We start from the raw sequence: 22229 nt of genomic DNA on the forward strand, positions 1-22229 counted from the left end.
TCGCTTGCGTGGGGTAGGTGCCCAGCTGTTCTGGCTGTGTTTGTGTCTCAACAGCTGTTCCTTGACCATACTAAGAAGAGGCCACAGGCAGAATGAAAGCTGCTTCTGGGTAAATCCCCCCCCAAGTAGCTATAAGCAGGGTCACTATTTGTTTTTAAAACAGTTGGAAAAAGCACGAATCATTTTAATGTTTTCCTGTAGTTTCATGGGTTATCTGTAAACGTATTCAGAAGCCATTATTCAGTTAACCTGATGGGTTCAGCTTTTTGTTTTGGTTTCAAGCCACTGTTGTTTTAAGCAATAGAACTACTTATTGTCACGTACCAATGGAGTTCTAATAGCCCAAGATTATGTGTTATGGATAAATTTACATAAAGACCTGAAAGAATGATCTATTTAAGACTCTTGAAGCTCACCTTAGGCTAATGAAATTATGTCACTTCTCCTTTTATTGAAGAGTCACCAGTTCACTGGAGTTCAAATCAATTTGTGTGAATATGCTTTGAGAGTCAGCTCTGGAAGTAAAACATAGTTCATTAACTGTGAATCATTTGTACAGTGTTCTTGCTTCTAGGGATATTTATCATCAGAATGCAAGAAAAGTTCTATTTTAGAAGAGGATTAGATTTTAATTTACAGGGAAAGCTTCCTTGATGATAAAATGGTTCACAAAAAATCCTCTAATGTTTCCTTTAGAAATACATTTTAAGAATAAGGCATTCTGACTTGTATTTTTATACCTCCGATAAGCTTGGACAGAAAACAGATACTGCTTAGTGCAAATGTAAATTCTGCAAATGTAAATTTACCCTTTGAAGGAATAATTATTGTGGTTTGGGATGTAATTAAATCTTCATCTCTGCACTGACAATAAATCACAGGCACAAAATGAGAGGCGCTTTTTTTAAAAAAAAAAAATAAAAGATGTTCCATCTCCAGTCCTGTAAGCATACGTCATGGAAAAGTTCATCCAGTATGTCACAAGAGATCAGGTACATACAGACAGTAACAATGGTTTGTTGTCTCAGCAAGAATTTCAATACTATAGTTTATTTCCCATTCTGGTAGCTTTTCAGCTGAAAAGAGCTGACTTGCTCTGCGTTTATAAGCATATATAAAAAGCAAGTATACGTCATAGAACAGGGCTCTTCAATTTAGCATTAAACAGGTGATTATATCTGAAAGTGGAAGCTAAACAAATTCAAACTAGAAAAGAAGTGGAGATTGTTACTAGTCAAATTTGATTGATTACTCATTGGAGCAACTTCTTGGGGTATGCAGTGAATGTATTGTCACTTGAAGTCTTTAAATCAAGATTAGATGTCTTTCTAAAAAAAAAACCCAAAAAAAAAAACCTTCACTCAACCAGAAGACACAAGCTTGATGCAGGAATCATTAGCTGAAATTCTGTAGCCTGTGTTATTCAGGCAGTCAGACTATTCCATCTTAATGGTCTTTTTTACTCTAAAATGCATGAATTTGTGCATCTCAACATGACTACAAGTTAAATAATGGAAGGGGTAATAAAGTGAAATACACAAAGGGCCAATTTACTTGGCAGCTTTGTAAACTGCAGAGCTAGAATGTTGTTCTACACTGTGGCATATAATTTAGATGTAGCAATAAATCAGATAAACTTTCTAAAGCATGCAGGTGGCTGTAAGGAAAGATTGATTAGCTCTTGAGTCTCCTCGAGAGAGAGATTCTCAATTATTCCTTGGAAGTAATGTAGACTTGTCTTCGTCTCCTGTAGAGTAGATACCATAGTGTTGCCATACCTTGGGCATAGGTGCATGCAAATCTCTGTGCTTGTCTGTTCCCTTTCCAGATGCTCTGTATGATGTCATCACAGTGGGAGCCCCGGCAGCGCATTTCCAAGGATTTAAGAATGGCGGTCTCCGAAAACTGCTGAGTAAATTTGAGGCAGAAAGACGAAAGTAAGTATTTTTGTAAGTAGCTAGGGAAGTATCATTAAAGTTGCATTAAAATGTGATGAGCTCACTGAGTAACAAAACATTTACACTGCTGAATACGTGGAAGATGATAATCTGGTAGGACTGGACGAGCAAGGATGCATTCATAAGATATTTCCTTTGTCTTCCCTGCTTTGCTGGACTGCAAAATTGAAGCACAGTTTACTTTCACTGTCAAGACTTATTCTGAACACAAACTCTGAATTGTGACATTTTCTTCCCATATTTCAGGATCTCGAGGAAAATCCGTGCTTGAAAACATGCTGCTCAGAATGAGATATCTCTTTAGTAATTCTTGTGCTAAGTGGAAAGTAGCTATAGACAATTTTTCAATAAAGAAACAGTAGCTTGAGGTAGTATTTTCAGTTCTGACAGCCCTGGGCATATGTGAACAAAAAGTATTTTTAGCATGCCTGTGATGTAAATAAGAAACTACTCTTGTATTTTCTTATTCTTCAGAAAGTCTGTTTCGTCAGAAAGCCAAAATGAGACTAAGCAAAGATAAAGGCCTTAACTACGGTTTCAGTTTATTGCTGTACTCAAATGCTCTGTTAACCACTGAAGATCTACAGAAGTGTTAGTTGCATATTTTGCTAAGAGTCGAATGTATTTGTATTTGTTGCTATGGCTGTTAAGAAGTTTCGAGCAGCCAGCTGTCACTGGCAGCACCCATAGCTGTGACTGCTCAACACTTGGACTAACTGTGCCAACTCCATGCAGGCAGTGGTACAGCATCCGGAAGGGAATGCAGAAAGTACTGTATATATGCTAATCTAAATCATCACGACACTCTGTAGAAGGTGAATCCCATTATATTCAGTGCTCAAAAAAGTCTCATAGGTACGGTGTTATAAAGAATAAAATGAGAAATTATAAAAATCTACTGTTGACTTCGAGGTTGACTAGAAGCTGGCATCAATGCTAACACCAAACAAAAACCAGCAGATATATTTGCTTTGAAAATTGCATTACTATTTTTTCTGTTTGCACTGCTTGACATAAAAACCCTATTAAACCTCCTAAAATCTTTCTTTTCCCTGGCTACCTCTGGTGACAAAACTTGCCAACGAAACATGAATGACTTTGATCACAAGACCTGTGAATGAACTTTGTATTAACAGTAGTTCTGTTCTGCTGTCAGCAGACTTAGGCAGCCTTATCCCCATGATATGGAGGCCTATGAAGTATATGTTTCCTGATGAAGAAAATGTCTAAAGACATTTCTTAGTGTCTGCTACTTAACTACCCGATTAATATCGTTGCAATAATATTTAGTGGGGTTTTATTATATTTCATAAGAAGAAATTAGTCATAAGTGATATAAAGAACTTCGCAGTTCCAGTCCCCACAGTGTTTAGCTTTCAGAAAATGGACCGTTTCTCACTTGCATGGTCTTGCAGCATATCCATGTTGGCAGAATGTGATTTCCCCAAGTGGAGGATAGTTGTGAGGCAAACTCAAAATTATTATCTATGATTTCTGTTCATTGGAGAAAAAAAAAGGGAAAATGCTTTATAGGGGAGAGACGTAGTCTTTCTTGAGTTCTTCCTGGGAGAACACATATTGCAGTACCTTGTGGGAATGAGTAGATAATGCCCTTGTTTCTTAGTTGCCCGTAACAGGGAAGAGGAGAAGATGGTGGTCTAGACTACTTTCTTTGGATCCCGTGCAATGTTACATGTCAAAAGGCTAGGATGGCAAAGGACACTCAGTGCAGCACAGCCTCTTCTCATTTTCATTCCCTCTTCTTTCACTGACTCAAACTTGTAGACCTCTAAGTTGGTAGAGGATTTTGTTCAAGAGCACTGGGTAAAGCTTCATGCATTTGCACAAATGCAAAGGCTTTTCACACCTATTTCAAAGTTACTACACATCACCTTATATTTGCCCTCCTGCTTAGACTTGTCTGCATCCCTCAGAAGCATCTGTATTTTGGTGACTTTCAAGGACACAATACTGGATCTTTACTCTGAGAGTGCAGTTTTCTTTTGTTTCTTTGTTCCTCTGGAAGAGGAAAAGACTGCCTTTAGGATGATATAACTATGGTAACTACATTACTATCCTGTCAGACTCTTTCTAAATAAAGAGCCTGAGTCAGGATAACAAACTTAAGTTTGAGCACTGAAAACAGGGGACTGCAAGTTTTAACAAATCACTTAGCAGACCTGAAGAAATGGTCACTCTAGTCTATGAATTCCCATGAAGTAGAAAGGAGGAAACCCTCAAAATTCATCTTTCCTTCTGTTTTTGAGGGCAGCTCAGAGGAAACTCCACGTGAGGTGTTTTGTTTGTTTGTTTTCCTTCAACTAGAAGAACTTCTGTGAGTTGAAAGACAGGGGCAAGCAAGCTCCGAATATGATCTCACTTATTTGAATATTCAAGAGTGGGTCTACTTTAAATAGTTACATGAAAGGACCATTCTCATTCTGACCTCGGAGAAATTTATTTCACTGTGGCAATGACAACTTTATTTTGTATGCACCTGTTTGTTTAACTGCATGAGGATGCTTTGAGGACACATAGCATTTCCAGGGGCAGCTTTTACAATTTAAATTTTCTGTTTTACAATAGAAGCAGCTTTTCTGAAGATTTGGTTGAAGGAAGAAGTGACACCTTGAGATATCAGTCAGAATATAAAATCAACAGGGAAAAAAAATGCAGATTTAGCAGCCATTTCCTCTAGGCTAACTGAGCTGAAGACCTAGAGGAAGATGTGAGAAGAGATTATTTCTCAACCCATCCCAATAGCTTTCAAGACATTGTTAGTGCACATGACAGAGTGCCGTGCATGCCTTTGACCTTCAGGCTGATTATTAGAACAGTTTATTGAAATATTCAACAGTGTCAGCATATCACAAAATATTCCTTTCTCAAACCTGTACTTGTGGAATTTTCAGACAAGAGGAACTGTTAACTGGTAGCAAGGTTATATCCCACTTTGCAAGAGCATAATTGCATTTGCAATTGCCAAAACAAAACAAGAGAGAAACACATGTTTCATGGAAGAATGTGGAAAATGTGTATCTGAAGACAGGTCTGGCATATTTTCTGTTACATAGAATATACTTTTTTTGTACAGACAAAAGAGCGGAAGGTGTTTTGTAATAATACTTATTTTAAAATGCAGTATTTTTGCAGTCCTTTTCTCATGTGTTACCACCAAGCAAGTCATATTAACAGTCTGTACTGTTCTCTATCTGCAACAAAGAGATAGATTAAAGATTTTACCACTACAAGCAACGGGCATGTCTATAAGGCATGACTCTAGTATGTCTGTCCCTTTAGTAGCTAGTAGTGAACTTCACAAGACCAGTAAGAACAATAGATGCTTTGTTTAAATCTCATTTCACATGATAGCAGTTAAATTCAAATAATTGAAGTGTGATGATTAACATATGCTAAATCATTGCAGAATATTAATTATCTGTGTATGATATACATTTATTTTAGAATTTTTTTTCATGATGCTATATTGGTTTGTTCTTTTTATTTTTTCCTTCCTTGTTTCTAGCTAAAATAGAAAGCTAGTCAGTTGTTCAGATTCAGTCTTCTGTTGGCCTACTAGTATAGATTGCTTTTCCTTCCAGTAAATGGAAGGACTTGTCTTCTCATCAGTCTAGATGGCACAGCAAATTTATTATTTTTAGAGCTCAGTTGTGCAGGAACATTTAAGGCAAACATCCTGCAAGTTATACTCATATAATTCTTCACTGCTTGAAATGTTCATAAAGCACTTTCAAGGACTTTTTTCTTATTTAAAATCTAATTTGATGATCTCTATTTTAACTGAAAACACATAGACTTATGATTACAAGATTTTTAATGCTCCAGTACTAACCATCAAAAAAACCCCAGAGGTTTTAGCATTAGGTGCTATGATTCACTATGGTCTTGTATGCCATTTCTAGCAATTCTTTAGAAACTATCCTGCTTTAAATTAGCACAAGTTTACAGCTGAAATAGTGCTGAAAAGGGTTTTCTATTGGTTTTTTGTTGGTTTTTTTTTTTAAGCTATAATAATTTAATTTGGGTTTGAACTTTTTAAAAGGACCTTTTTTGTTTGACAAGGCCTAGATTTTTGGTCAAGGTGTAAGGAGTGCTCCTTCATTAACATACTCGTTACTAGCGACTTTATTAATGCCAAGATCTTCAGAGTTCCTACTACCTGAGTTTTATAACCTTCAACCTATTTCTTTTCTCTGAGGAATGTGGAAAGGTATTGTTTCACAGAAAATCCCAGAGATGTTGAAATAAGAATGTTTTGTGTTTTATCTAATTGTGGCCTTTATTCTCAAAGGGAGATGACAGCCTGTGATGCACAGCACTTTTCAGAGACACTGTTCTTTGCTCACTTTCCCCCTTTTTTGCATGTGTGTGTGCATATCGATGTGCGTGTGAGAGAGAGAGATTATACTTCATGGAGATGAACATTTTTCCACTGACCATAAAATCAATGTATTAAGGTTGTTGGAAGTTTTGCTGAGAAACTGCCAAAGTTTGTGCTATTCATTGAGATATAAAAATCTCATCACAGTATTTGCCAGCCACTAGGCTCTCTTGACAGAATTGCCTGAAGTATGTACTTAAGCAGGCATAAAAGAAAGGGGACTGGGGCAGGAAAAAGAAGGGAAGGAGGAGTTGGGGAAGCTTTGCATGTGAAGGCAAGAAAGGATCGTATGATTTGGAGAGAAACAAACTGTTCCATCTACATGGGCTCTAGGACTGGCAGGAGGAGAGTTGGTCCATGACTTTGCCATCACTTCTGGAAATGTGCGCTTCAGCAGGCTGCCAAGAAAGGCACTGTTTAGCCTTAGGCTTGTGATGTGGCACAATACCTTTTTTCTTCTGGTAAGAACCGTACTGAGTTACCCTGTGTAAGTTCCGCCAATGTAAAGATAATCTAGAATTAATTTGAAGAACTGTGGATGGCTTTCCCTAGGCATTCAGCCTTCCTGAAGGGAGTCGTCCTAGGAAGATTCACTATGAGATTCACCTGTGCCTCTGTGGAATCTATCTTACTTGGGTCTCTATAGGGCTTCTTTTCACTGAAACTCATGTCCCGTTGCCAGCTGAAGGCGCTGATGTAGAGTTATTCTAAGGATCAGTTAGGAATAAAGTTGAACTAGAAGAGCAGCAAGAGAAGCTTTCTGCATACAGCCTTAGCCATTGCTTTAAGGTAAGGATTCATGGAGATTTGGACTTCATAAGTAAAGACGGATTAGACAGAACTAATAACTTCGTTTGATTTTCCTCAGTATTCAAAGTTAGAGTTTCCAAGTTTGCAGGGGAATCTTAGGGAAATTAAAAAAAAAAAAATTAATTTGAATTTCTGATCTCTCCCAGGCCTGTTTTCAAAACCTCAGAACTCATCATATGGTTTAGTTTTATTTCCTGAGGCAGTGAATGGTCCTGAGGTTTTTTTATGTAGCAATTTTTTTATCAAAACTTCCCACTTTAGACAGAATACGTGATGCATAAATAAGTCACTGAATTGATATCTTCAATAGCATACATAAGCTCGAGGTTATTATCTGAGGTAGATGTTGTTGCTATGTATGCTTTAACTGTATTCTTGATGTTAACGTCTGCAGTTTTGACCGTGAAAAAAGTGAGGTCAAATGTTCATTGTTGAAAGATTTTAACCCAGTCCCAGATGGTGACAATTTAACTCAGTCACACAAATTACTCAGTTAACAGCAGGAGTGGAGCTACTCAGAGTGTCATTAAAAATTAGACATTTAGCATATTGCGGTATTTATTCTCAGGCAAAAACTTTGTTAATTTAGAGTTAAAACTGCAGATGTAGTCAATGTAATCTTTATTCAAATTACATGACAATGTTATTAAAGCAATTGTAAAACTGAAATGACCACTGACAGTCATGTGTACGTAGTTAATGATGGTGCTAATATATGGAAATGACTAAGTGTGATTATTATATGCTTAAGGAAAACTTCGAAACTTAACCCAGAAGACATTATTATAGACTTTTTCAAAAGGTACATGACTAATAGTATATTCTACATATCAAAGATAGGTGATGCTGATTTCTTGCACTGGACCTACCCGTGTGGCCTTTGTCCTAGTGCAAAAGTTTCTTCTTTCTTGTAATTCCCTTTATCTAGTTTCTGCGTTAGGACATCTGTGAAAAGTTTCTCTGTATGTTCTATTGGCAGCTGCATTTTTTAAGTAATACTACTTATATATACCATAGCTATATGTGGCAGCAAGCTCTAAAAATAGTTATTTATAAGGAAAATAATTTCAGTGATTTGGAAATAGTAACATCTTTTCATGAGTGGTAAGGCCAGAGAAAATCTCAGGCTAGTCTTAGATGCAACAGTGTTGAGACACAACAATTAGTAACTTCAGAACTCCCAAACATGTTTCTGAAAAATAGTTTTGGATTTTCTTGGGGGGAGAGAGGAAGTTGCCCTCAAATTCTAAAGGAAACTCAATATTTGGAGTCATTTCATGCTTTCTGGGGTTCAGGAAATGTCAAAATTAGCCAGATGGTGAGGTCTGTTAGAACACTTCATTCTGAAGAAAGGGTCATTCTGTCTTAGCTTTTAACTAAAGGAAATAGTGATGTTTGACTTTATTAGAATGAGAGCTACCCACAGGTTTAGTATCACTCTTTGGTCTTTCTTTTCTTATAGCATTGTCTGTAGCTTTTCTGCTGCAATATTTAATGAAGCTTAGAGCTGTGGGAGATCAGTGGAAACGATCTGGGAATTAAAGGCTGAGGGGAATCCCAGAGAGGAGCATGTGCATGGTGATCTTGATAGCAGTGTTAGCCAAATTCAGCCTGCAGAAAGGCTGGTTGATAAAGAGAGGGAGAAGTCTGAAGGGGAATTAGAGAAAACTATTCAGCACTGTGAAATATCAAGACTTTTAAGACAATGTCTTCACTACAATTAACATGGACCGTTACTCTTTGTCCCTGCACTGTCTACCAAGTCTGACAGCTTGAGAGTTGCAGTGAATGTAGAGATAGGTCTATACTTTGGAAATTCATTTCACTAACGGTGCCACCTTGAAGGCAGAGCTGTGGCCAGTTCCTAATTTCTCAGAGGGACAGGGACCTTTTTGCCCAATTTATTAGGAGAGATGGTTTATATGATTCATTTTGTTGAAATATTCAGAATTCTGACCTCTGCATCAGGAGACTAGCAGCTCATGTGGTAGACTGTGAATTGGAGGTGCATAGTAATTTTGTTGTGGCTGGTAGCATGACTGATCATGGCTTTGCTGACTCAGATGCCATTCAACCTCACTGCATCTGCAAAGAGCTGTATCTGAAAATTGAGACATTAGTGAAAGACAGAAAAATAGGATGGGATACTGTGGAATTTGGGACTATAACTCAGCAAAGTGCCTAAGCAAGAGGCTTAATTTTGAGACTGCTTGAATCTATCCTTATTTGCCAAAAGACTTAAGCCTTTTAAGTTTTGTTGAAGTGACTTCATTTGGACTTCTGAATGTGTATTGTCTATGTCCTTTATTGAATTAAATTTAATTTCTAATTTGTAGAAAACTAATGGTAGGGACACTGGAAGACACAAAGGGGAAATGGGGGAGTGAAGAGATTTGGAAAAAGACTGAAATGAAAAGCAATGCGTGACATTCAAAGGATTGCACGAGTGTCAAAATTCAGGTCTTGATATCTGAATTTAAGAAGGAAATTAAATCACATGGGAAAGGGTGGAAGAGATTGAAGGATGTATGATGAAAAGACGCAAGAGGAAAGAAGGGAGATAGATACATACAGAACCAACTGGGGAATAGTATGTCCATTGCTCTGGCATTGGTAATGTTCCAAGAGTTGCTTGGTTATTTTTTTTTTTCCTGTGTTAACATTCTGCATTAATCTGAAACTGCAAAAGATTTTCGTTAGTTTCTCTGAAAGACTGAAGCAGGGCTTTACAAAGGGAAGGACTGTGTAGAGGAGTTTAGGTGGGGAGATGTGTACTACAGCAAAGAACCAGTAGGTGCATGCATGCTGTCTAAAATGATGTTTTGGAATAGCGGTATGAAAGGATATTGCATAATTAGTAAGTGTTGAGGGGAAACAAAACAAGGGATAGGAAAAGAAGTCATTCAAAAGAATTGCAATAGCTCATGAAAAGGAAAGTAGGAAGTTTGCAGTATGCATTTGTGTGGCTTGTAGTCATTAACTCCCATGCCTCATTTCAACGTCTTCTGTTGCAAATTAGACACATGAGGTTTTTTGGCACTAACTCTGGTTACTGCCTCTTCCTGGACATTACTGATGCTAATCAAAACATAGTGTGGGCCAGTGATCAGTTAAAGATTAGTGGCTCATTTTGAAAGACTTAGTGAGGTAGTTAATAAAATGATGGGGAGTTCAGCTGGAAAAATAAGGAGCTTTATGCTCTTTGTGATTATTACCTGATTTGGTCAAACCTTTAATTTCTCCAGAGTAACATTTTTTAAAATAAATAAATCTGTTATGTTAAGATCAGTCACTGAAAGGGATGGTTAAGTTGAACAGTACTACTTGGAGCATTTAGTGATGGGGCAGTCTGTTGTCCTCTACTGCTCAAGCAAGGATTTGTTTTTACCCTTAAAGGAAGGAGCATTTCAATGACATTAGTTCAGGTATCTGTCATTTTTTGCAAAACTAATGGTAAGATTTTTAGCATATTAAGCATTGTTATTAATAGCAGAAATTATTTTGACATTATGTGACCCTTTCTCTGTTATTACAGTACTGGATACCAGTGTATTTACTATTCACCTGAAAACACAGCCAAGGCAAAAGAAGTTCTCAGCAACATCAATCATCTACAACCTCTCATATCAAGCCATGCAGACCTGCTGCTTAATTCTGCAAGCCAGCATTCTCCAGACAGCTTGAAGAATTCTTTAAAGATGCTTTCAGAAAAAGTAAGATTCAAATCTTCACTGCGATGGAAAGTGGAATAACCAAGTCTCTAACTGCTGGGGGTTTTTCTGCATAAATTGACTTTCATAGCATCAGGAAGTGTTAAATAAGCTCTGCTAAAATAAGGTTCAAAATGTTGCTATCAGAAAAAGAATATTATGTAGCATTTCTGTAGGCTTTCTGTGTAAAAAAATTAATGAAATCTATAAAGGTTGCCTTTATTTGAAAGTATAATTAATTTCATTTCATGTGTCTGTTATCCTCTAGTGGCCACATACTGGGGTTTACCAAAAATAGATTATTGTAAATAATTTTGTGGTATGATAAATGGTTATTTTATTTCTATTTCTGTGATTCTTCATGCTCCTCCTTGTGGGTAGTAGTTCAAGGCAGGTTTCTGCATAAGGTTTAGAATAACAACATGATCAGAAATGGTGATGCAGTCTGGAAGGAGAAGCTAGGAAGTTGGTGCCAGGAGGTCTCAAATTTTAATCCTCTTTCTCCTATTATATTCCTCTGTAGCTGTAGGCTTTTCCTCATCTTAGTTTCTTTAGCTCTAAAGTAAGGAAGATAATATTTTCCACCTGTCTCACAGAGTGATATTGCAGATTAGCTGAAGTCTGAAGTACTTTTAAGCATATGTTATCCTATATAAATATTAAGCACTGTAGCTATGACCAGAGGGGTTGAAAAAAATTTCACATCATTTCATGGACCATACCTTCTGTAATGTGATCTCAATATGGCTTAATAACACTATCAATAACCATTTCAATATATCTTCAGCTATTGGAAAGTGGCAACCCCTGTGGTCTGTTGAGCACTATTATCTCAGCAGTACATTGTTCAGTGGGAGAGTTTCAAATCTGAATATTGAGCTCAGCCACATACTGTGAAGGCATTGCATTGGAGCCACAGGGGAGATAAACGTTGCTCTTGGTTACAGATGTGTAAATCCACAGTAACTGAGAGCATTGGAGTCTCTGTGAATGTCAGAGATAATATAGGAAAGTAGAATTCAGCCTGGAAATGAAAGGTAGGCATTTAGGGGGGTTTTGTGGCAATTATAGCATACCTTTCCATGTAGTACTGAAGGAGGCCATCTTTAGCTGTGCATAGAAAAAGTGAAGCTACTCTGTTAGTGGTTAGTTCAAAGAAATATGCATGCACAAGTAAAGCAGATCAAACAAAGAAGTGTCTGTTCTGAAGATTCAAGACCTGGTTGCTAAGGAATTTGTCTGTTAGCTATAGCCATTTGCTTTGCCCTTCCCACCTTTGCCTCTCTAGGCAGGAGGAGTGGACAGTTTCAGAGTGGCTGTAGGCAGGTGTGATACTAACCCACTGTTTGAACCATGGCCTATTGGAGGATCTGACTACAGAAGAGGGCCAAAAAGGACAGTCCATTCAGGTAGGAAAAGTCACAGATATTTTAAATTTGTAGCTGATGATTTAGTTGTATATGTTCATGTTGACTTTTCAGGGCCAGGATTAAATTACTGGTTAGTACATGAGCACAGGATCCCAGAAGTGGAGGCAGGACTCTCACCCAACATAGCCCATAGTTTCCATCTAGCCTTCACCTTTTGCTTGGAAGAGATGAATCCAGTTGTCTGAACAACTGCTGCGTGAATGGTTGAATACCTGCTTCCCTGTCTGTTTCCAAATTTACTTTGAGGAGAAGATGGTAATTGAGAAAGAGGGTGGGACCATTGCTGAGGAAACTGGTGTGGAGGGACAGGTACTTGTAAAGAAGGAAGAGAGTTGGGGAGGAAAGGAAAGACCAAGAAACAACTTCAGGGAAGGGTGATACGAAGTTTCAAAAACTCAAATTGAGTAAACCATAAAGTAAACCATAAAGTGCTGCAATCCCTCATGGTTAACAAAAACCATCATCTCGATATCCTAAGATAACCTGTCTATATAATCTGGTACAGTATGGGAGAACTAAGACTAACAGAATGTCCCTAGTTATAATTAAGGTAGGTTAGCCTGCTCTTCTGAATAGAATTATGTGATGCCTACCTGTATTCTTGAGATGTTTGAGGTGCTTCTGCTCTCTCACCTTTTATATACTTTTTGTATGTAAAATAGAAATGTTCTCTTACTTTTTAACTTGATAGAAATTTAGGAATTGAAGTAGTCATAAAAATGACTTGTGTGATGATTAAATTCCTCAAGCTTATTAAAAAGTATATTGCTTTTTATTTTAAGATAATATTAAGCTTGATATATAGAATTTTTTTTTCTAAAAACTTTAGGTAGCAGTGAGTGTATCTGAGCTATCAATAATGTGAATTATAGTTCAGTATTTATGTTAGAGATGGAAGGACTCGCTGCATGCATTGAAAGTGGAAAATTAAATCAAATAATTCCACTGCCGCCTCTTAAATTTAGCTTATTTTCTCATATTAAGCATGGTTTTACTTCTCCATATATGATCTGCAATTTACTGTAGTGTTTTCCTGAGACTAACCTTTTGTCCACACCTTCTGTTAATTGATTAAGGAAGCCTTTAGCTGTCGACAAGTGTATCAGCATTTGCAGCTTGCAGAAGGCTTGATAAATTCATTTTCCAGCTATGCCTATCTTTGTTTGCAGAAATATTCTTTAGTCAAGTATCTAAAAGAATTTGCAAAGTTTTCATTTCTTTGTATAGACTTGTTTTGTGATTTGAATAGAATTTTATAAATAGTGATGTTCTGCAAATTTAGCTGTACTGAGCTGGAAGAAAATGCAGTTCAAATGTAGATTGTTGTTAAACCAATGGAATCCCTGAATGTAATTTAATTACAGAAGCATTTTGATCTCCATATGAAAAAAATGTAGTTTTGCTTCCATGCCAGTTTACATAAACTTTTCAGATAGTTGCCTAATATACGTTGCAGTCATAGAAGGCATTCCTTACTTCAAGTTGTCCAGTACTTAAATTTTCTGAAAATTAAAGCTTTTTTCCTTCTACTGTGACTGATGCAGAGACCTGAAATGGTCTCAAGCAGACTTTGAGAGGGAGGGGAGGTACAAAACCTCAGCAAAACCATGGTGTCATTTCTAAGGACAGACAAGTGAAGTAGTTTGGACTGTCTTGATACAGAACTGTAGAACAGTCTTGAAGAGGAGCTCTACTGTTGCCATGCAAGAAGAGACAGCTCCGCAAGTCTCACTTTGCCTCTTCTTTATAGAAGATTGGTAGGGTTTGCTAGCAATATTCCCCAAAGACTGCATATTCTCTGAGTACACACCAAGTGGAGGCTGGAAATGTAAAAAGCTGAAATTGTCCTATACTGCAGTTCAGGACTACCATGAGTCAGTCCTGAAGGGCTACGTATAAGAAAACTGTCTTGTTTAAGCACCCTTTCCTTCAGGCACCAAATTAGTAAGGAACAGACAGAATGGGCCTAGCAAAATCACTAGGGAGATGAATAGTGTTGCCAAGCCTAATCACTAAAGAATCCCAAATCAGGTCTGGAAGAAGTCCTGATGTTGGTTTAAAAAGGCATAACTTAGCTTAGCTATCCCTAATGTTCTTCTTTTTAAGACTTCTGAGTTTTATTTGCAGCAAATTTTCAGCCTTCCTACATGCAACCATTAAGGATCAAAAATATCTCTTTCCTAAACATTGTGAAAATGGGGGAAAAGGAGAAAATTCTCAAGCAGGTACCTAACCCAGCTGCTAGAGCTTTAAGAAAACCATCAATTATTTAGGTGGTCTAAGTGTCACTAAATTTTTGAGGGTGTATTCAGGCAGGAAAGCAAGAAAAATAAGTTGAGTAGGAGTAGAGGCATACAAAAGGAGAGCACGTCCTAGCAAAAAGGGATGGAGTAAGAATAGAAGTAAGAAGTGCAGAAACTAGGGGAAAGGTTTCCAGGAAGACAGATGCTGACACTTGAAACTTGTTTTGTTTGGGGTTTTTTGCTACTACTTCTCCAGGTTTTGCATAAGAATCATGAAAGCACTCAATGAAGCTTGGCTGGGCAATTTTTATTTCTAGCATTTGCTAGCTTTGTGTGACTGCTTCTTCAGGCTGGTTGCTCTGACCCTTATCTACATTTCCACATGCCTATTAAGATCGTGTGCACAAAGGCAGTTCAGCATCTGAATCTGCACATAACAATCCACTACCTTCTGCATAAATAAACCTGCAACTAAATCCCACTGACCTGGGATAAATAAATTCAGGTAATCGTGCTGTGAAAGAAATGTGAAACTGTTACTTCAGCACCTGTGAACCAGGGCCTCTGACTGGGGAGAGAAGCTCTGGCAGCCTGGGTGGGATGTGGTGGATGAGTTATAGCGGCAGGGCACATGCTCTCTCTGATCTGACAGCTGAACCTTGTTGAATGTTGTTGAAGTAATCAAAATTGTGGCTCTCCCCAGCTGTCTGTCACTATGGCAGACCACCCTGTAGTGAAAGGAAATATGTCCCTGCACCTCACCCTCTCCTGTTCAGTAAGTTGTGTCAGCTGATAGAGCAAATAGGCCACCTTCCTAAGTAAGAAGAGTAGTGGAGCTAGTGCCACATGTTGGGTGTGACTGCAGGAGATGGGCAACAGTCAGTGCTGTTACATGGAAGCAGTCTAGAGATGCTAAAGACCATATGCAGAAAGCATTTTCCTTTTCTTGTTGGGGTGGAAGAGAGATAAATAATTCAGGGAGGTTGGAGGTTTTTAAAAATACGGTAAACTTCCAGCTGTCACAGTCAACAAGAAGGATTTAGAGAAATGATACAGTGATTGAATAACACCTTCAGAGAGCCTCGAGAAAACAACGTCAAGATTTCCTTTCTTTAAAAATAAATAAAATAAAGCTAGAAATCAAGTGTCATCACCTGCCCTGATACCTGGATTGATACCTACAGGTACCAAAATTTATCTCTGGAAACACTGCTTTTGCCAATGCTGCAATCTCAGCAGTGTAGAGTTGTGTGGTTTTATTTAAGATGATCTTTAAATTTGTTAATCATGTTTTATCTCTACACTTACTTGGAATTTACTGAGCAGTGGTTGGTTACTCTTGGAACTCGTTCTTGTAGAGGCTCATCTCTGCAGGCAAAAAATTGGAACTCAAATAAAATAGGATTGTCTGAAAAGATGATGATCTCTGTGAAAGACACTGTACTTTTGTGTTAATCCTTAGAACACTGGCATTGTAGAATGTGATGATGTCCCTAAAACCCTTGAATTGTTCTTCATTGTTTGTTGGCCTACTCTGTTTTATGCCTCTCAGGCTGGCCTGGAACAAATATCCACTCTGCCTAAGGGTAATTCAGCGTGATAATAGCTATGTTGCAGTATCACATTTTGTAGTCTAACCTTTTCTTTTTTTTTTTTTTTATTTTTTCTAGACAGAGTTATTTGTGCACGCATTTAAGGATCAGCTGGTCAGAAGTGCCCTTTTAGCACTATACACAGCTCGGCCTGGCTGTGTCCTCAAGAAACCAGCTGTGCCTAGAAACAGTGCAGAAGAGGGGGGTGATTTACAGCATCAGGATCATCCTTCTCAGATTAAAAGACAGGACTCTATACCCCATCATTCTGAGTACGATGAGGAAGAGTGGGTAAGTAGTCAGAAACTCTTGGTTGGTATTCAATCCTAAACCCTGCAAATCAGCATAAACAAATAGAAGCCGTAAGTGTTCTTGTCACATGTTTGGGGCATGGGGAGGAGTGCAAAACCGTGAAATAATGTTTTTCAGAGGCATTGTATATCTTGAAACTAACTTGAAAGAATTTTCCTAAGTACTTCAGTGTGACTGCTTGGTTGTGCATGTAACAGTGAGGATGATGAGTATGTTCTTGCCCAGACAGGAAAATAGTCTTTCTTGCTCTTACTTGAGTTCTGTTTGCTAGTTAGGCAGATTTAAGGATACTGGAACAGCATATGCTATTATGAGGTTATGAGGGAATACTCTGCCCCGCCCCGCCCCCCCCCCCCCCCCCGGCTGCGTATAAATAGTTTAAATACACGTGAATTAACCCTCAGCAAAAGAGAGCTGTTTTCCCTTAGACTCTGTTCTTAGAGATGTCTGAGATTGCATAAAAGAATTAAATGTGGCTTTTAGATTTTAACATTCTTAGCATGTCTTTCAAAGATTTGTATTATTTATATGGCTGAGATTTTGTAAATTAATTATTTTGATGGATGTGTTCATAAAACATCTGCTTCATTGTTACATACACCCTGAACTCAAGCTCTTTTTATTCAGTTTAGGTTCATACTTTGAATTCATCGTGGTGTTCTCATAAATGTAAAGGATGCCAGCATATTAATCTCCGTTAATATGTGAGATATTATATGCTAATAACTTGTGTGAGCTATAGTACTTACACCTGAACTGCAATTTTTATCCATACCACAAATAAGGGAAGAAGAATATATTTCTTCTAGAGAAAAGACTATTATCTCCAGCCCCATGCATTAAGTAGTCATGAGATTTGAACAATAAATAATTCATTCTTTTATTTGTCTTTCAGTTTTAGAGGCTAGAATTCAGTTTTCGTGTTTTCTTAACAACCTGAGGAGCTAGAGTGGTTCTTCTTTCCTTGAAATGAAAGGCAAAATGTTTGTTTGCAGCTGTTGAAGCGTTCAACAAAATAAAAATTACAATAGATTTGATAAAAGGGAGAAATTTTGCATTGGAAAAATGACACTTTAGTACAAGTTGTATTTTAATTTATTACTTCTGTCTCTGCAGAGAAGCTAACTTTACGGTATTTCGTAACTGATTTTTTTTTTTTTTAATTTATTTCTGCCATGTGCTTGGTCCTCTTCTATTAAAAACATATAAACACATTATTTTAAAGTGTATCTATTTTTTCTGCTGAATTTTTAAGATTACCTGCTTGATTAAATTGTGTCTTTAAGTATTTTCTGAGTTAAACTGAGTCAGAGTCACTATCAAACTTGAGACAGTATAAATCTTAGAGATTTTTTTTCTAGATTTGAAAGATTCAGCTTCCATTATTTTTCCATTCTTTTTGTCAATGGAGGTAATGAATAATGTGAGTTTTAATGATCAAATTGTCATTAGCGTGATGAGAAGAGAAAGAATGGGTGCATATAAAATTTGAAAAAATGCTTCATCTACTCTGAAAGTCAACTATAAAGGAAAACAACCTTTGAGATACATTGCTTTGTATGCACAGTACTGTATTCTTCTTTATTAGTTTTTTCCCCACTATTATCAAGCACTAGAGTTCCATTTTACAATTGGAATTTCAATATTAGTTTTGCCCAAAATCTAAATCAGTGATGTCCAACAGCTATTTAAGCTGACCGTGTTCCATCCACTTCCAGTGGCTGCATTACCTTATGTCCGTCATGAAAGTGAATTCAAGGCAGTAAAACTAGGTAAGATCCACCCGCTTCCCTGGCATCCAAATTTATCTTTAAGGAATAACTCCCAATTTCTTAACTGTGCAGGGTGCCCTTCACTGAGTGCCTAGTGCTTTTCAAAAAGCTGCCTTCTCAATAGCAATACTGTTTTGCAGCTCTCTTCTTTGATACCAAGTACAAATACCCATCACAGAGTAACTGACATCAATATAGATTGAGCTATTTATATTGATGAACTACACGTAGGCAGTAGTAAAGCATTACTGTTGAAGGAAAAATATTTAACTTGAGAGTTTTAGATTGCCTCTGGGTAGATATTCTCTTCTCCTCTTGCCAGCTGCTTGTGCTATCCTAGAACCTCCCTGCAGGAGGGAACAAAGAATGTCATGCATAATACAAGAAAAGGTGGGCACATTGCCACTTGGAGCTGTTTCTGCTCTACATTTCTGAATGACTACTTAATGTGGTTGGAGCTACAAAGAACAGATAAGATGACATTTCCAATAAGTTATGTACAAATACTGACAAGGTATTCAGACACGGGTCTGAAATACTGACCTGTGTGCAATGTATTCCAATCCAATCACGTGTGTTAATCATGCACATTAGTTAAGTTAATTTGCTTTATCTATGAGCGTGCCTCAAAAGGACCTTAAGGTAATACATGGCTATCAGCCTACATGAAGGAGATACAGTAACTTCAGAGCACTGGGGAATGCAGTCACTGTGTTATGACTTGGCGCTAGTAAAGCACACAACTCTAGTGGTGTATCTGGAAGGACAAGAGATGACCGAGGAGCTCTGTAGTGAATTTAGAAAACCTGAGAATCCTTTAAAAACAAAAAGACAGTCTGTGGGACTCCACTAGCCAAAAGTGCTTAGGAAGAAGATATCCAGTCAGGTGGGTACCTTGACTGGAAATGACAGGAAAATAGTTTCCACTCCTGCTTTCTGAAATGAGGGAGTTGAATTGCCTTCTAATGTTACTTCCAGAGCTGATGGAAATTAATGAAATTCTTTCAGTTGGGTGGATGAAAGAGAATTACTTTACAGATACATTTTTAAATGTGCTAAGAAAAATGTCCGGCTTTCTGTGATGCCAAGGCCTACCTTTTCATGGAGATCATTATGAGTATGCATGCATGCCTGCTAGTGCCACAGCAGAGATGGCAAGAGAAGTGCAACTGTTGCCATTTCTAACTAGCAATACCTGGCCACTTGTGCTGGGACTCCTTAACGTCTAAAATGGCTTCTGAAATTTGGAAGAAGTAGGTGATGTCAATGTATTGTTGCCTTGTCCCAGTCTGCCTTGTCACAATGGGTCAAGCCCTATTACAGATTTCCACCTTCCTTGTCTTTGGCTTGACTGTTGAGCTTAAAGAAGCAGTATTGAGAGGGAGCCACAGACCTTGTTTCTCTTGTTCTTTCACATCACAGTAGTAAACTTACCATCCAAGTAGCTCCACAGCAACTCATTGGAAAACTGGTATGGGAGGAGAAGCATCCTGCTTAGGAATCTAGGGTCTTAGTACTTCAGTTTATCAAGAAATAAGACTTATTTTCTTCTTACCCCTCACTTCATGCAGAGGGCTTAGAAGAATGCTTACTTGAGAGGCTGTGAGTGTATTTTGTCCTTTAACCTGGCATATGCTGCAAAATGATCACCTGTGAGGTAGGTCTTAGGCGAATTGAAAGTCGACCACTTCAGAAGGTGAAAAGTGGGTGGGAGTGTGCTAGGCCACAGGAAAACATTGTGGGAAGAGTAAGGGGTGGAAAAGAACGTGGAATGGATGGATTTCTTCTTGTGGAGTTGCTTGATTTTCACTGATTGGAAACTGCATTTTTACTCGAGAATTGTTCTTACCAAAGTGCAGAATTCAGCAGCCCTCTTGTAAAAATGTGGCCATCTTCGGTGCAGACAGAGTAACGTCACAACGAACTATAGACACATCTACTTTTTTTGTCTACCTATAATGATAGCTTCTAATCCCTGGAGAATCTCCTATGTGGAGAAAAAGAGCTGTGGGACAGGCTCTTGCTCCTTCTCCCTTGCCCATATGTAAAAAAGCCAGGTACATGGTAATAAGAGTGAGCTTTCTGTCAACAGATGTTGTTGAATTTTGCTTCTAAACCCTCAGGGAATGTTTGTGTGAATATTGTATAGACATTGTCTCAATACTGGGTTAATAGTTGGTTTGAAAAAAACCCAACAAAGCATTCTTTCTAAAATGAGATAAGGCTTCCTATTTGTGTTGCTTGTGCAGTAACTCCAGATGCTCATTAAAAGCTTAACACTCTCTGTGTTGGGATTAAACTCCTCAGCAGAGGGAGGAAAGTGGAATTACATTGCTGCAGCCACGCTGAGCAACTGGAGTTCATATACCTCAGCAAATTTAGTGTCTAGAAAGCCTGAAGTTCTCTTCTACTCTCTGGTAAAACTTGCAGCTATTTGGGGCCAGAATTTTTAGTATTTGCAGTATTTAATTGCTTTTCATAAAATACTTCTCAGAAAAATACTTGTGGGTGGTGGAAATCAATCATTTTTTCCCATATTCTAAATGTTTTTCAGGAAAGCTTGAGGCACATAAGGGATGAAACTTTTGATGGAATCTATACCTGTCCTCTGTCTTTGGCTTTAAATTGTTCCTGTGCATGTGAATATCTGATAGTGATGTCTAATGGTTTGTTTCATGTGTACAGGTGCAGATATTTCCACTTGTTTTTGTATGTGCAGTACTTAAGAAATATAATTTGTGGATTAAATGCAGTTCTGCATGAGAGTGACCAGCTTCTTGCCTCTTGTAAATAAACAATACTTTTTTTCATAGTAAGGTTAAGGTGTGGGTTTGTCTAGGGAAGGGATCAAACCATAGTTTCTACATCCACTTAGAACACTAGGTGCTCACTTCTGCTTAAGGCAGCCCTGCAGGATCTTTCCAGGAATTGGGTTTGGGGAGCTAGAGGAGCTGTACAGATTCAGCAAGTATGTTCTTCTGTCTGCAGGCCCATGTCATGTCCCTCGGGGCAGAATGTCCATTTGTCACAGGATGTGCCCTCAAGTGGAGGGAACAGGGAAAGATCAGATCTCTCTAGCTAGGATAGTGGCCTAATTAGAAAAATAAATCTCAGATTATTTGCCTTCATAGTAGATCTAACTTTGCCTTCACTTGACTTCCAAGTGTTACCAATGGAACCATGGTATTTCTCTGAGTTTTCAGTTTTCTTTAACCTTCTCTCTTGTTGTCTTTTGCAACTGCATTTTTACATCTCAAGGCCTGACAAATACGTAATGCTTCTGGTTTTTACATCATAAAGTAGGAAGAAGAGCAGTGATATTATCTTCCCATTTTTAACCCTCAAGCAAACTCTGGTTGCTCTGCATTAGTTTTAGAATGACTCAGCATTAAAACAGGTACATGGGGGTTTTTCGTGGGTTTTTTATGTTTTGTTTTTAGTCTGATTGCTAGCCTTGTGTACAGCCTCACTTCTTGTATGGCTCGGGGATTTTTTTCTTTTTCTTATTCAGCCCCACAAAAGTAGGTGCAAGAGCTTCCTTTTCTGCAGCATTCAGCACCTGAAGGACCCTTCCTGTTACTCTGTTCCATAACAGCTCACTCTTTCACTCCACATTATCTCTTTTGTTCTCTGCTTGTACAGAATTTCTTCTATAACTCTTACTTCTGTAACTCTCATATTTATTATTAACTCAGTTAAGTGTGATGGTTGCAGTTTGTGTGGGAGGTCAAGAATGAAATTGAAATTGTGTAACCTAATAAACATGTCATGACAGCAAGTTTCTAATTAGTCCTTTAATTTTACATTTGCTTTAATAGAGTAACTGATGTGATGGAAAAAGAGGGTATGTTAAATTATCAAAAAGAGGTTGTCAAGTACTATGGCAAAACTGGCAGTTGCACATGAGATTTAATTTGGCGAGGCTTTGAATGTCTATGCTGTTACTGTATTATTTCAAATAGACAAACTACTCACTGATTGGACCTGAAACTTTGCGTGC

At 37.9% G+C, this 22229-nt stretch overlaps 1 protein-coding gene across 8 annotated transcripts in view; it reads left to right on the forward strand.

Moving 5' to 3' along the window:
- Positions 1-22229, forward strand: part of INPP4B (inositol polyphosphate-4-phosphatase type II B) — a 198709-nt gene that overhangs the window by 113963 nt on the left and 62517 nt on the right. For 5 of the 8 annotated variants that reach the window (XM_086464572.1, XM_086464571.1, XM_086464570.1 and 2 more), the window contains 3 exons: positions 1829-1937; positions 10706-10883; positions 16224-16436. In XM_086464572.1, coding sequence (XP_086320698.1) covers positions 1829-1937; positions 10706-10883; positions 16224-16436 — 500 coding nt within the window. Of the gene's footprint in view, positions 1-1789; positions 1938-10705; positions 10884-16223; positions 16437-22229 lie in introns of all 8 variants that reach the window. The other 3 variants (XM_086464577.1, XM_086464575.1, XM_086464576.1) reach the window with 3 other exon arrangements.

The sequence above is a fragment of the Leptosomus discolor genome, chromosome 4 (assembly GCF_034619465.1).
Source record: "Leptosomus discolor isolate bLepDis1 chromosome 4, bLepDis1.hap2, whole genome shotgun sequence".
Taxonomy (NCBI): Eukaryota; Metazoa; Chordata; class Aves; order Leptosomiformes; family Leptosomidae; genus Leptosomus; species Leptosomus discolor.